We start from the raw sequence: 15,133 nt of genomic DNA on the forward strand, positions 1-15,133 counted from the left end.
CTCCCTTAAACTTTTCCCCTCTCACCTTGAAATCGTGACCCCCAGTAATTGAGTCCCCCACTCTGGGAAAAAGCTTCTTGCTATCCACCCTGTCTATACCTCTCATGATTTTGTAGACCTCAATCAGATCCCCCCCCAACCTCCGTCTTTCTAATGTAAATCATCCTAATCTACTCAACCTCTCTTCATAGCTAACGCCCTCCATACCAGGCAACATCCTGGTGAACCTCCTCTGCACCCTCTCCAAAGCCTCCACATCCTTTTGGTAATGTGGCGACCAGAACTGTATGCAGTATTCCAAATGTGGTCGAACCAAAGTCCTATACAACTGTAACATGACCTGCCAACTCTTGTACTCAATGCCCCGTCCAATGAATGAAAGCATGCCGTATGCCTTCTTGACCACTCTATCCACCTGCGTTGCCACCTTCAGGGTACAATGGACCTGAACACCCAGATCTCTCTGTGCATCAATTTTCCCCAGGGCTTTTCCATTTACTGTATAGTTCGCTCTTGAATTGGATCTTCCAAAATGCAAGCTTCAAAATCTCCCCTCCCGTTACCGCATCCCAAAATCAGCCCAGCTCGTCCCCGCCTCCCTAACCTGTCCTTCCTCCCACCTATCCCCTCCTCCCACCTCAAGCCCCACCCCCATCTCCTACCTACTAACCTCATCCCGCCCCCTTGAACTGTCCATCCTCCCTGGACTGACCTATCTCCTCCCCAACTCCCCACCTACACTCACCTTTACTGGCTCCATCCCTGTCTCTTTGACCTGTCTGTCTCCTCTCCACCTATCTTCTCCTCTATCCATCTTCTATCCGCCTCCCCCCTCTCCATTTATTTCAGAACCCCCTTCCCCTCCCCCATTTCTGAAGAAGGGTCTAGGCCCGAAACGTCAGCCTTCCTGCTCCTCTGATGCTGCTTGGCCTGCTGTGTTCATCCAGCTCTACACCTTGTTATCTTGCATCAAGGTTACTTGGTTTCCAGATGTGAACAGTGAACAGTTGTAATCTAGGAGAAGAGCGAGATAGAGAAAGCAGAAGAAAAGACTACTGTATCAGAGTGACAAGGAGTTATTAATGCTCCCTGTACTCTCCATGAATTTCAGGTGTAGCATTTTATGCTTACGTGAGATGATGGAAAACTCACTGTTTCCAATCTTGTTGCTGGAGGCTCTTCTCTCAACTGTGTAGCAGCTGTCATCACTCCTGCTTCCACTTGACCTGTTCTCTGCCACAAAACATACAAGAAATCACATGTTTTAGTTATGTTAAAAATAGAAATACACTCAATTATTAACAAGTACTTTTTGACAATTTTTTCAATGATGATAAAAAGGAATTTAAACTGGAGTCATAGAAATGCCAATCTAAACCAAATGATTTCTTTTATGATGACCTCCCGAAACATTTAACTTTCAACTGAACCAAGAGAAACACAGTAGATTCAGGAAGATATTCTTTGACATTTACATCACGTGTTTCTGCCATTTAATCTTTAGAGAACAAAATGTTCTTTGTTGCTAATAAGCATTCAGGAATATTTAAATAAAATAACGATTGAGTATTTATATTACACGTTTCACAACTTAAAGTCTGAAAGTACCAATTAAATACTTGTGACATATAGTATAGGAAAGGTGGCAGCTAATTTATACAGTGAGGTCTCACAAATAGCATTAAGATAGGTGACCAAGTAATGAATTATTCTGGTCATCACTGAGGGTTAAGTTCCCACAACCCCGTGGTTGACAGGGTTTTCAACTGTGTCTGACCCATCTCCTGCATTTCTGTCCCCACCCCTTCCACTCCTTCTCAGAACAACAGGATTGTCCATGTCCTTACTTTCCACCCCACTAGTCTCCACATTCAAAGGATCATCCTCTACCATTTTCACCACCTTCAGCAGAATGCCACTACCAAACACACCTCTCTCTCTACTGTCAGTACTCCACAGGGACCATTCCCTCTGTGACACCCTGGTCCACTTCTACATCACTCCTAATGCTTCCTCACAGCCCATGGCACCTTCCCATGGAAATGCAAAAAGTGTACCATTTGCCCATTCATTCCTCCCTCCTCACTATCTAAGGACCCAAACATATGTACAAGGTAAAGCAATGTTTTACTTGTACTTCTTTCAATCTAGTCTACTGCATTTGCTACTCACCAAGCAATCTCCTTTGCATTGGAAAGACTAAACACAGACTGAATAACCATTTTGCAGAACACCTCAGCTCTTTCTGTAGGAATGGCCCTGCCCTTCCAATTGCTTGCTACTTCAACAGCTGTTTTGCTCTCATGCTAATGTTTCTGTCCTGGGCCTACTGCAGTGTTCCAATGAAGCACAAAACAAGCTTGAGGTACAATGTCTTATTTGCTACTTAGACTTTAATAAATTTATTAATGTCAGAAACTGATTGCATTACGTCTGCCATCCACTTTCCTTACATTCTACTCCACCGCCCCATAGCTCTGTTGTGTCTTATTTACTTTGTCAATAAATTTAGTACATCCTTTTTACATCTCTTTTCTTTATTCTCCACTATTAATAACCCCTTTGTCTTTCACCCTGGGTCTTTATATCATCTACCTTCTTGCTCCTCCTCTGATCTGTCAAAAGAATAAAAAGGAACCTATTTTCCAAAACCTTTCAGTTCTGAAGAAGGGTCAGTGGACTCGAAACATTGACACTGTTTCTCTTTCCACAGATGCTGCCAAATCTGCTGAGTTTCTCCAGCATTCTCTGCGTTTGTTTGATGCAGTTCAACCACTGTCGGTCCAGTCTTCCCAAGAATGAGTTGGAATTTCAAAGTGGGAAGAGTTTCATCAAGCAATGGCAATGTGGGTTCTCCCTGCAATTTTTCACAGTCAGCTCCCCGGTGGACAGTGCCAGTGCCAGAGTTAATGGTCAACAGTATAATACCATGGGGAATTTTTCGTACATCACAAACCAAATGTTTTTATCATCCCCGAACATTTTCAAACAAAATATTACACAAAATATATTTCTGCAAACATCCATCTCCTATAAAGCTTGAAGTGTTGTGTATGGAGCACTTTTAAGCTCCATAAATATGAAACCTGGATGTCTATAAAAAGACCTTACTGTGCGAGCTTGAAACATGTCAGCAGCAGATTCACAGTAATTTACACTGTAGCATAAAATGAAAATGTGAGCGGGTATGAGATTAGGGAAGGGAAAGGGGTGTTACAAGACATATGAGATTTATCGAGAAAGCACTGAACTAGAAAAATAAATATAAAATGTGGCACATTCCGTCCAAAACTGTTTCAATCCGTATTCTGCAAATTCACTGCAGAGTTCTTTACCTGAATGATTTCTCGGGTCAAACAGGATCCCTCTGTGCAAAGGCCAAATAGATTGTGCACTCCGAACAACTCCCCATGATGCTCCTTTGATCCTTGCACTGCATTGAAGTAGCGCTTTGCATTTTCACTTCCAACAACAGCACAATGTAATTGCTAACACAATGGAGAGAACAGAATGTTCTTAAATGTCAGATTCAGGAATGTGTGTCATGATTTTCAGAAAATACATGCAGTTTTGAATTGATGTAAACAGCAATTCCTAGGGGTATCAGGTTTATCAGACTGACAAATAGATGCATCCATTGTGGTTAAATGCTGGTCTGCCTGGATCTAGTGAATAGTTAGAATATTTTCCATTTAATTTAGAGTGCCTTGAATCTGAATATTAAACATATACGAAATTCTTGCTTCCCTACAAAATGAAAATATAAAACAACAAGCATTTTCACATTTGGAGTAGAGTCACAGAGTCACACTGCATGGAAACAAACCCTTTGGTCCAACTTGTTCATGCCGACCAGGTTTTCCAAATTTAAAACTTGTCCCATTTGTCTGCGTTTGGCCCGTAGATGAGTAATTTGAGAAAGGAGACAGAAAACAGGGAACTACAAGCTAGTTATCTTAATATTAGTCATTTGGGAAGTGTTGGATTTACTATGAAGAAGTCTTAACAATGCAATTAGAAAAATATAGTACAATCAGAACAGGTCAACAAAAGTTTATGAAAGGAAATCCAGTTTAATAAATTTGTCAAAGTTTTTTGAGCATGGGGAGATAAAGGGAAATCGGCAGATGCAGTATACTTGGACTTCAAAACAGCATTAGACAAAGTACCATGGAGTTAATGGTGCGTGGATTTGTGGGTAATATACATGGACAGAAGATTGGTTAATAGATAGAAAGCAGAGTGTAGGTATAAGTGGTGCATTTTCATGTTGGTAGACTATGACTGTTGGGAATGCCATATGGATCACTGTTAGGCCTTCAGTTATATACTAACAAATAAGACAAAGCGATAAAGAGTATTATACCAAATTTGCTGATGATATAAAGCTAAGCAAGAATGCAAGCTGAGAAGGAAACGAAGGGGCTGCAAAAACATAAACAGGTCAAGTGAGTGGACAACAATGTGGTAGCCATGATGTGGAGGTGCCGGTATTGGACTGGGGTGGACAAAGTCAGAAGTCACACGACACGAGGTTATAGCCCAACAGGTTTATTTGAAATCACAAGCTTTCAGAGTGCTGCTCCTTCATCAGGTGAAGTGGTTTCAGGCAAGCTTTAGAAGCTGGGACCTTCTGAGGCCCATTGGGACCTCAGTTAATTGCAAGAATTGAACCTGTGCTGTCAGCATCACTGCATCACAAACAAGCCATCTAGCCAACTGAGCTAAATGACAGCTGAACTCTGAAACTGAATGTCAGCAGCAGGTTGTTTGACCAATGTGGGTCATTACTCTGTTATCACTCCTCAGTCACACATACCCATCCACTCCTAGCAGGAATTATTGGACAGTAAACCACAGCCTTGACTGCTTTAACCCTACAACAATTTGTATTTATGTAGTGTTTGTTTCAGGCTTCAGAGGGGAATCATAAAACAATGAACCATGCAAGGGAATATAAGGACAGATGGCCAACAGCTTGGTCAAAGTTTTAATAAGTGTTTTAACACCAAGGGTATATTTGACAGGGTGCGGCATCAAGGAACTCTAGCAAAAGAGCAGTCAATGGGAATCAGACAAAACTCTCCACTGGTTAGAGTCATAGCTGGCACATGGGACGATGTTTGTGGGTGTTGGAGGTATGTTAGCTCCAGGACATCCGAGTTCCTCAGGGTAATGCCGTAAACCCAACTATCTTCAACTGCTTCATCAATAACCGTTCCTCCATCATAAGATCAGACGTGGGGATATTCACTGATCTGTGCACAATGTTCAGCATCATTCATCATTCCTTAGATACTGAAGCATCCATGTCAAAGTGAAATAAAACTCAATATCCAGGCTTGGGCTGAAAAGTGGCAAGTAACATTCGCACCATATAAATGCCAAGCAGTAAACACCTTCAATAAGAAACAATCTAACCACCGCACCTTGACATTCAGTGGCATCACTGAATCCCCCATTATCAACATCCTGAGGAATTACCATTGACCAGAAACTCAACTGCACTCATCATACAAACAATGGCTAGGAATACTCACGAAGTAACTCACCTCCTAATTCCCCAAAGCCTGTCCACCATCTACAAGGCCCAGGTCAAGAGAGTGTGATGGAATAGTCCCCACTTGCTGGATGGCGGCAACTCCAACAACACTCAAGAAGGTTGACACCATCCAGATCTACTTGATCGGCACCACATTGACGAGCATCCACTCCCTCCACCACCAACGCTCAGTAGCAGCAGTGTGTGCTATCTACAAGAGGCTCTGCAGAGATTCACCTAAGATCCTTAGACAGACCTTTCAAACTCACAATCACTTCCATCTAGAAGGACAAGTGCAACAAACACACAGGGACACCATAACCTGCAAGTTGCCTTCCAAGCTAGTCACCATCCTGATTTGGGAATATACTGTCATTCCTTCAATGCCATTGGGTCAAAACCCTGGGACCTATCTCGCTAACGGTATAGTGGGTCTAATGATGCCCATGTCCCACAAGTGAATAAAAAAGAAAGGAAGGGGAGGAGAAAGGCAAAGACGTTTAGAGAGGCTATTCTAGAGCTTAAGACCTTGGCAGCTTAAGGCACAAACACCAATGATGTAGTGATTAAAATAAAGATGCTCAAGAGGCCATAATCAAAGTAGCACTGATATCCTGGAAGAGATTACAGATGGAGAAATTGTTAGCCAAGATATCTCTCCTAAATTATTCAATTCATGCGGAAGTGTGATGTTCTTCACTTTGTTTATAAGAATTGTAAAGCAGGATATTTTTTAATGCAGAGATTACACTGGGCTCAGTGATTAGCACTGCTGCCTCAAAGGAAGAGGGAACCAGGTTCGATTCCGAGCTTGGGCAACTGTCTGCATGGAATTTGCACATTCTCCCAGTGTGTGTTTCCTCCAGGTGCTCCAGTTTTCTCCCACAGTCCAATAATGTGGGGGTTTAAGTGGATTGGCTATTCTAAATTATGCCATAGAATCCAGAGTAGTGCAAGCTAGGTGAGCTAGCAATGGTAAATTTGGGGTTATAGGTCAGAGGTCTGGGTCTGTTTGGGATGCTCTTTGGAGGGTTAGTGTGGACTTGAGGGGCCGAATGGCTTCTTTCAGCCCTGTAGGGATTCTATGATTCTATGAGTTTTGCTTCTGGAAACAGTTCACCTCTATGTAGATTCTGCAGTCTTCAAAAGCAACAGTGCAATCCTGTTTGCTACAGCGCTGAATATAGGATTGTCATCGGCAATGATGTAGCAACAGCAGCGTCAGATTAGCATTATGTTGTTTTTTACATGAATTAATAAAAGTAATAACATTACAATATAAAACTTAGTTAAATTCAAAGTTTTTTTTTGTTGTCTGTCAGTTTTAAATAAAGAAAAGCTTTTTATCACAACAGTTGTTGAGGGAAATATAGCATAGTATTCAGTATGAAATTGGCATCATTAAAAATGCTAAAATATTAAAATTATTTTACCAATTACAATAAATCAAACCAGTAAGATTTACTTTACAGGCTTACCAGGGATTGTTTTGCTTTATTTAGAACATCTGAGGGACAAGTATACCTGCCTGACCTATAATTTATAAGAGACAAAAAGAACTGTAGATGCTGGAATCCAAAGGTAGACAAACAGGAGGCTGGAAGAACACAGATAACAAGGTGTAGAGCTGGATGAACACAGCAGGCCAGGCAGCATCTGGAGGAAAGGAGCAGTCAATGTTTCGGGTATTACCCTTCTTCAGGACTTTTAGCAGAGCAGAACTAGAGCACCGAATCCTGACCACTAGGCCACCAGCGAGAGTTTTAGCAGAACACAACTTCCATTCCCTGACTGGGAATCGAACCTGGGCCATGGCGGTGAGAGCGCCAAATTCTAGCCACTACACCACCAGGAAGTGTTAAAGCTTGCTTAGAAAAGTCTCAAAAAAAAAAAAATTTTTAGAAGCAGATGACAAGTTCAGAAATACTGAGCGTTATTAATTGCTTACCTGTTTATAAAGCTGGCGCAGATACATGATTTCCTCAACTGTTCCCAATGAAATCAGTCTGAACACTTTAACATCTCTGCATTGACCAATACGATATGCTCTACAGAGGTGGAAAAAATTGATTTGTTGAAGACAGAAATTTGTTCTCACCACTGGTAACCAGTCATGGGTATATGGGTTAGAAGGTGGCAGGAGCTTCAGTTATCTTTATATCAGTAAATATTCACAAACGAAACAGTCTCTGCCACTAGCAGAACAAGTGAGTGAAGCCACAAATATTATTTACAAGCATCCAAGTGATCACGGTTGAACATCGATTGAACCTGCAAATTGTGAAAATGACTGATTTGAAAAGTACGTTGGATATTATTCATCTATCTTGTCTGCTTCAATCAGGCAGAAAAAAGAAACAGTCTGACTGTTGGTGGCAAACTCTGGGCAGTTTGGAGGCTGCCTGCTGTTGCTCTAGTAAATAATGGAGGGTTTTCAACAGGATCTCATGAATTAAAGGAGTTCAAGGTAGGGAAGCTGAGGCCTCTTCCTCCTGTAGACCACATTTCACTGAAGCAACAACTGTGATGAGTGCTGTGCTTAGTTGGTGATTTTATAGAGTCCCAGTTTTCATGTAGAGAAATGAGGCTGCTGCCTGAAGCAGATGATTTGATCTTCTAAACAAAGGATCTATTTAAGGAAGTAGTGGGTCTAAACTGGGTGGCACATTTTCTGAGATAATTTTAACTACACAGCTGTACAATTCTGCAGGGCATGGTGGATTAAAACCTCTCTCTATGAAATTTGTTTCAACCTGCTGTACCCATACATCCAGATGTCTGAAAGAGGATCTCAGGGAGGTGGATCCCATCCCAGAGAAGGTAAAACTTCTGGGCATTTGCTGAATTACTAACATATTGTTATGTACACATTATGTATACCAATAAAACACATTTTCTTTGAATATCTCATACTGTCTTTTAAGTTTGAAAATTGGATTCACGTGAATGTGTCAATATTTACCAAGTAGGGACGTGGGTGGTTCCTTACAGAAAAAACACTGAACCAAGAGATCTTGCTTGTGGACTTTTAAGATGGTTGCTTCTATAAATATATATACTAGTATAAAATAATCAAGGCTCCATGGTTAATTGTTGCTACTAACTAGAATAAGTCAGCTTGTGCCACAGTTACATAAATCACTAGGAATTTTATGAGGTTCAGGAGAAGAATGGCCTTAGAAAAATTAACTAAACCACATACCTGTCAATAGCTTGCAGATCATTAGCTGGATTCCATGTTGGGTCAAATATCACAACAATATTAGCTCCAACAAAATTCAGTCCTAAACCACCAGCCCTGTGGTGCAGCAAAAACAAATGTATAGCTAAAATACAAGATGTAGTATAGTGATATTTTGTAAATTCCAGTACAGTAATTTACTTCTTAATGAAAAGTATCTGAGAACATTCCACAAAGTGCAAATTCTACACAGCTTACATTGTGGACACCAAGCAAATGTTGATGTTTCGTGTGCTGTTGAATTCCTTCACTATTTTGACCCTCTCCTCTGTTTTGGTTTTTCCATCAAGTCGTTGGTAATCCAATCCAGTTGCCATACAGTAGCTCTCCAGCACATCCAAAAGCTGATGAAGTACAAACATTTTTACACAAAGTTGAAGCAAATTCAGTCAATTCCATACATTGTCATCCTGTTTAGACTGAAGCATCCCTCCGAGGCTTTACTTCAAACCAAAAACGGAATCAAATTCGACATTACAAACGAATTGGATTTACAATGCTACAATACATATGAGAATGAGTTACATTTATCCCCATGGTGTATAAACTTTGGTCTTTTAAAAGGGCCTTCAAATGTTAAAATTCAATGGTCATTAAAGAATCATTCTCTGCCTTTGGTTACACTCTGGAAAGTAAGTGGCTTTATTCATTTGTTCTGCTAGTGGCAGAGATTGATTTTCTTTGTGAATCCTGTTCTTCATAAAGATTTGAGAGCCATTTCCACTACATCCAGGAGTAGTGGAAAAGTAAACAAGGGAGAGTGGTAACAGTTGGCTCATACAGTGCTACTTCAGCTGGGTGAAATTTAGAGCAGATACTAGAGGAAAAACAGCTATGCCTTCATTCAGTAAAAACTCTCTGCAAACTGAAGTAAGCTTTCTTGCTTTCTCATGACATTTGTGCAGGATTTGCACAATTTCTTTATGATTCCACTGGCAACTTCAGTGCCACATCAGCCTATCCATTTGATTGAGGACAGTTAGACAGTCAAAGTTTCACAGCACTCCAACATGTCCCCATCAGTCACCAAGCACCTATCTATTTTAATCCCATTTTCCAGCACATGGCTCGTGGTCTTGTATGCTATGGCACTTCAATTATTCCAAGTCCTCCAAAAATGCATTATTCAGGATTAAATTTTATTTGCCACTGTTCTGCCCATCTGTTCAGCACTTCTATTTGTATATTTCTAAGAATTCTGCCTACATATCTGTCCCTTATTTCTCACTGATATTTCGGGCTCTATAGTACACTCTCAGCAATGTGACTGCCCCTTTATTTTTATGTTTTACCCATGTGGCCTAATTAGAGGAATGTTCTAAACTGTCATCCCTCCTTATTTTAGTAATTGATTTGGTGATCAACATTGTGACACTACCACCTAAACCCCTTCTCCATCTTGCCTGAAGATTCTACACCCTACAATATTGAGCTATCCTGCCTCTCCTTCAATGATATCATTCCCATGTGTAAATCAACAACTTCAACTCATTTGCCTTTCTCACAAGACTCTTTCCATTAACATAAATGCCATCTGACCTTGCCATCCTCCCTTGTGCCTTCAATTGACTATATCTGCCCTGCCTTCCAGACTCATTTGGTATTTCTTCTTTACTTACCTGTGCATTACCCATACTGTACCGCCACTCTGTATCTCATCCCCTGATAGAGTCAGAGTCATACGGCATGGAAACAGACCCTTCAGTCCAACCAGTCCATGCTGACCATAATCGCAAACTAAACTGATCTCACCTTCCTGCACTTGGCTTACAAGCCTCTAAACACTTTTTATTCATGTAAATGGTGAATAGATTAAGCTCCCACCAAGAGCACTAGCAAAGGATGTTGGCTCCATTTCAGTTCTGGATAGTGGGGAGATGATATATGTGCTGACTTTCCCAATCCTTTGTGAAGTGGTTGAATTTTCATTCATGAGCTGGGTGCCCATTTGCTAAATAGTTGACAAACTCATCAATTGTTGCACTGCTTTCACATCTGTTGATCACCAAATCGCTACTACAGTTCTCATCTTTTCAGGATCTCGGCAATGACCTACTGTTGTCATTTCATTGCTGAAATATCGGCCTTCAGTCATCATTAATTGTGATAATTTCTTGTAGGCATCAGGTTTATGTGGTAAGCTCTGTCTAGCAGTTGAACTAGAATTTAATCATGGTCAGACAATGGCTTCTTCTATTGTGTCGCATCATCTATCAACATCCACCATTTTTTCCACTCTAGGAAGATCACTGACTATCTTATATTGTCTGAGTTGATTATCCTCCGGAGTTTGAAAATGCCAAACAGCTTCTACATAGTATCCAGAATGCAATTTGAAAGTTACTGTTTTTATCCAGATTCATTTGCCAGTAACAATCTGTTGCATCTAGGGTAGTGAAGACATCTGTCTTGGCAAGTTGTGGCAACTTTGCTTCAAATGGTTGCATTGGATGGTGCAATTTCTTCAGAGCTTCATTTAAATAATTTGGATTGATGCATACTCTCAGCTTCAAGTTGTTTAACTGCTACTATACATGTAGAGGACACTGAAAGAACACTGCTCCTTTCAAAAACATTACGCATTAGGCTTTATGAGTTGACCATTGACGTTGAGTTGGGGCGGCAAGGTGGTTCAGCGGTTAGCACTGCTGCCTCACAGCGCCAGGGACCTGGGTTCGATTCCAGCCTCGGGCGACTGTGTGAGGAGTTTGCACATTCTCCCCGTGTCTGCGTGGGTTTCCTGTGGGTGCTCCAGTTTCCTCCCACAGTCCAAAGATGTTCAGGGTAGGTGGATTGGCTATGCTAAATTGTCCATTGTGTCCAGGGATGTTTAGGTTAGGTGGATTAGACATGGGAAATCGGGCGTGGGATAACGGGTCTGGGCGAGATGCTCTTCGGAGGGACGGTGTGGACTTGTTGGGCCGAATGGCCTGTTTCCACACTGTGGGATTCTATGATTCTATACTGCTGATCCATTCTGTAGGGGTTGTCACTCTCTTGATTTTTACCTTCTTACTTAGCTCTTCTATCTTGATTTTCAGGATAGCCTTGAGGGCAGCTGAGACTTTCCTCAGCAGATGCCAAATTGGTCTTATATTGTCATTTAGCTCAAGATGATATTCTCTTGAAAGAAATCAAACTTGTAAACACATAGGTGTACACCTCTAAGATTTGTTCCATAGTCAATTGTTTAGTGTGCTGCAACATGTTGCAAATCTTTTGGCATAGTGAGTGTTACCGGTCCAAACTTTAGACTTATTTACTTGCCATCTATGATCTAAAGTTCCTGAATTTCATCCTTGTCATTGTATTGAGCTTTCAGAGTAATCTGTGCTCTCAGCTTAAATATGCACCATTTTTTTCAGGGTTTCAATTTTGTATTGCCAAGCTGAACTAGTTCACACAGGTCTGTGAAGGTGACGATATTCTAATATGCATCAATGTCCATCTAACAGTTTATGTTGACCTAATGCTCTCCTTCTACAATCATCATTTGAACAGTCACAAACCATTTATCACTTACTGACCTGACTGAACCAACCTGTTCTATGGTGTAGACTGAGTCATCAGAATCTTCAGCTGTTATCTTTCCAATGGCCATCTATACTTGTTTGTTGTGCTACCTTCTGGCCTTAGACGCAAAAGGATTTGACTTCCTACAGTGAGAACACTGCTTTCCCCATTCTCGAGTTGCTTCCTTCTTCTTTGTGTGATGTCCTCTGTATTTGCATGCTGTCCGTTGTCCATGATTATTCTATCCTACGTTCCAGGTGGATCTGTCATCATAATGCAAAGCCTGGTCTATTCTGCCACGAATATGCTCCAACTGCTGAATTTAAACTTCAGTGATTCTGCACATGTTGATCATTTTCCTGAGAGTCGCTTTCTCCTCTCTCAATAGATGTTCTCTAACTGAGGAATCTTTTCTGCCTAATACAATTTTGTCTTAAGTGGAATGTTTTTAGTTGTGTAAATTTACAGGATTCCATAAGATGAGTTAATTAAGTCACATATTGATCCCCTTTCCTAACAACAAACACATATCATTCATAAGTTACATTCTGTGGTTGGTTCACTTGCTGAGCTGGTTCGTTAGTTTGCAGACGTTTCATTACCCTGCTGGGTAACATCAAGAGTGAGCCTCCGATGAAGCGCTGTTGTGTTTTCCCGCCTGATATTTAAACTCGGGTCTGTTGGATTTGATTACCTCATTTCCGGTTTTCTTTCGCAGTGGCGTATATATATATATATATAGAGTCTAGTTCTATGTGTTTGTTAATGGTCTTCTTGGTGGAGAACCAGGCCTCTAGGAATTCCCATGCTTCTCTCTGTTTGGCCTGTCCTAGGATCCTGGTGTTGTCCCAATTGAATTGGTGGTTCTTCTTATCCATGCGAATGGAGGTGAGTGAATATTGGTCATGTCTTTTTGTTGCTAGTTGGTGTTCATGTACTCTTGTGGCAAATTTTCTTCCTGTCTGTCCAATGTAATGTTTGTCGCAGTCCTTGCATTACCCAGCAGGTTAATGAAACGTCTGGGAACCAACGAACCAGCTTGGCGAGCGAACCAACCACAGCATCCACAATGTGAGCTATAAACCTACTCAAAAACCTTAAATAAGTTACATTCACTTGGGGTTCAACTTTGAAATTTTCAGTCTTTCAAAATTTCTGTCATCTGTATTCTTTCTGTTATTCAAAAGATTTAAAGGTGAAATACGTTATCTCCCCAACAATTTGGCTTAAGCAAATCGGCTGCAGTTTTGTAATTTTGCCATTGCACTCGGACAAACTGCTAATTTTGTTTCATCTTATCCTTCTTTTTGACTGGACCCGAGGGAAAAATTGCAGCTACTATCTTGGCTAGTGTTTCAACTGTGGTCTGTTACATTGTTTTTCTCCCCCTGGTTTCCTTCAGTTCATGTGGCAGCTTTCACAGTTCTGAATACTCCTGTCTCTCTCCATTAGTAGTTGTGCTTTTTCATAGCTCTTCAACACTCAATTTCAGCTCCACTTCTAATACCATGTTTTGAGCACTCAAGACAACAGTTAGGCTTGTATTGTGACTTCACTGAAATTGACTACATGATGACAGCCCCCAGTCGGTCCTTATGGTACAGATCATATAGCTATGGTAAACCAAGAAGCATATTGGTACAGATTGCATTTCTATCCCAAACACTTTTGATTGAAGAAATGGAGTCAGACAGAATGTAGAAATCTTAAAATAAAAATTGCAACCACAAAATTAAAGGAATAAGCAAAAAACTTTTCCGGAAGATCATGAAATCCTTATGTTGAATATAATGTCAGTTCCTAAAGCTTGCCACAACCACGCAAATTATTTTGCAAAGCTTACATTTAATTTAATCCATGTTGGGACATAGAATGATTTGGAAAATGGTCAATGGAGAGTATGCTTCCTTTCAAACTAGGATCACTTTGCAAGGATCAGTTGTCAAGTGTAACTGGAGATACAAGGGCTGAGATTTAATGACAGGGAAGAGGTTTTGTGTTAAGAAATTGCTTCCACTTGTGGGTCAGTCAAAATAATGGACCATAAATGCAAGTTGTTCAAATAAAGGACTTAGGAGAAATTTCTTTAGACAATGAATGGTGAGTATGTGGATAACTTCAAATTATTAAGAAGTTTGATGATGCACATTTGAGATAGAATGGAATAAAAGAATACAAGGTCAGACTGGTATGAGTAATTAAAGTGGGGGACAAAGAAGGACTTGTGGGGATGACAAGCACCGGCACAGACCAACTGGACCAAAATGAGTTAATTCTATGCTACAGGTTCTATGCATTAGATGTATATGAAACTCTTACATAAAGTGGAACTATAATCAGCAGACCAATTGCTTCTTGGCTATGAAAGTGTGTCTGCCGACTTAAGTTGCTGACAAATATATTAGGTACCTCTTTAAAAACACAACATTCCATTTGAGAAGCGTAACCAAGATTGTTTTTGAAAGATTTGAAGAAGTGAATGGATGGCCACATGTTTAAAATAACGTTGCGTTAATGACAGCAACAATCAGTTAACGTGGATCATTTTTAATTCTCCCCCTCAACAGTCTCCCTTCTGAACATTAGTTCTCAGCAACCACCCCCCCAATTTTGAAATGGTCTGCTCCTTAGGTGTAACAACTTTAAAAGCAAAATTATGATTTCTCAATACTGGCAAGCAAAGGCAATTCTGATGAACTAAATTTGGTGCTCTACATATTATTCAAAGTAACATACTATATATAATTATATACTATATATTATTTTTACATTCATATATAATGAATGTGAGTGTGTGTGTGTGTGTGTGTGTGTGTGTGTGTGTGTGTGTGTGTGTG

General features: G+C 40.5%; 1 protein-coding gene across 6 annotated transcripts in view; it reads right to left on the reverse strand.

Annotated features, from left to right (window-relative positions):
• The window catches only part of ercc6l2 (excision repair cross-complementation group 6-like 2), an 83,303-nt gene that overhangs the window by 18,372 nt on the left and 49,798 nt on the right, over positions 1 to 15,133 (reverse strand). For 3 of the 6 annotated variants that reach the window (XM_048595183.1, XM_048595184.1, XM_048595185.1), the window contains 5 exons: positions 8,982 to 9,127; positions 8,745 to 8,840; positions 7,491 to 7,590; positions 3,336 to 3,488; positions 1,132 to 1,233 (listed from right to left, as the gene is read on the reverse strand). In XM_048595183.1, the coding sequence (XP_048451140.1) occupies positions 1,132 to 1,233; positions 3,336 to 3,488; positions 7,491 to 7,590; positions 8,745 to 8,840; positions 8,982 to 9,127 (597 nt within the window). Of the gene's footprint in view, positions 1 to 906; positions 1,015 to 1,131; positions 1,234 to 3,335; positions 3,489 to 7,490; positions 7,591 to 8,744; positions 8,841 to 8,981; positions 9,128 to 15,133 lie in introns of those variants that run through there. The other 3 variants (XM_048595186.1, XM_048595187.1, XM_020517126.2) reach the window with 3 other exon arrangements.

The sequence above is a fragment of the Rhincodon typus genome, chromosome 3 (assembly GCF_021869965.1).
Source record: "Rhincodon typus isolate 14 chromosome 3, sRhiTyp1.1, whole genome shotgun sequence".
In the NCBI taxonomy this organism is placed as follows: Eukaryota; Metazoa; Chordata; class Chondrichthyes; order Orectolobiformes; family Rhincodontidae; genus Rhincodon; species Rhincodon typus.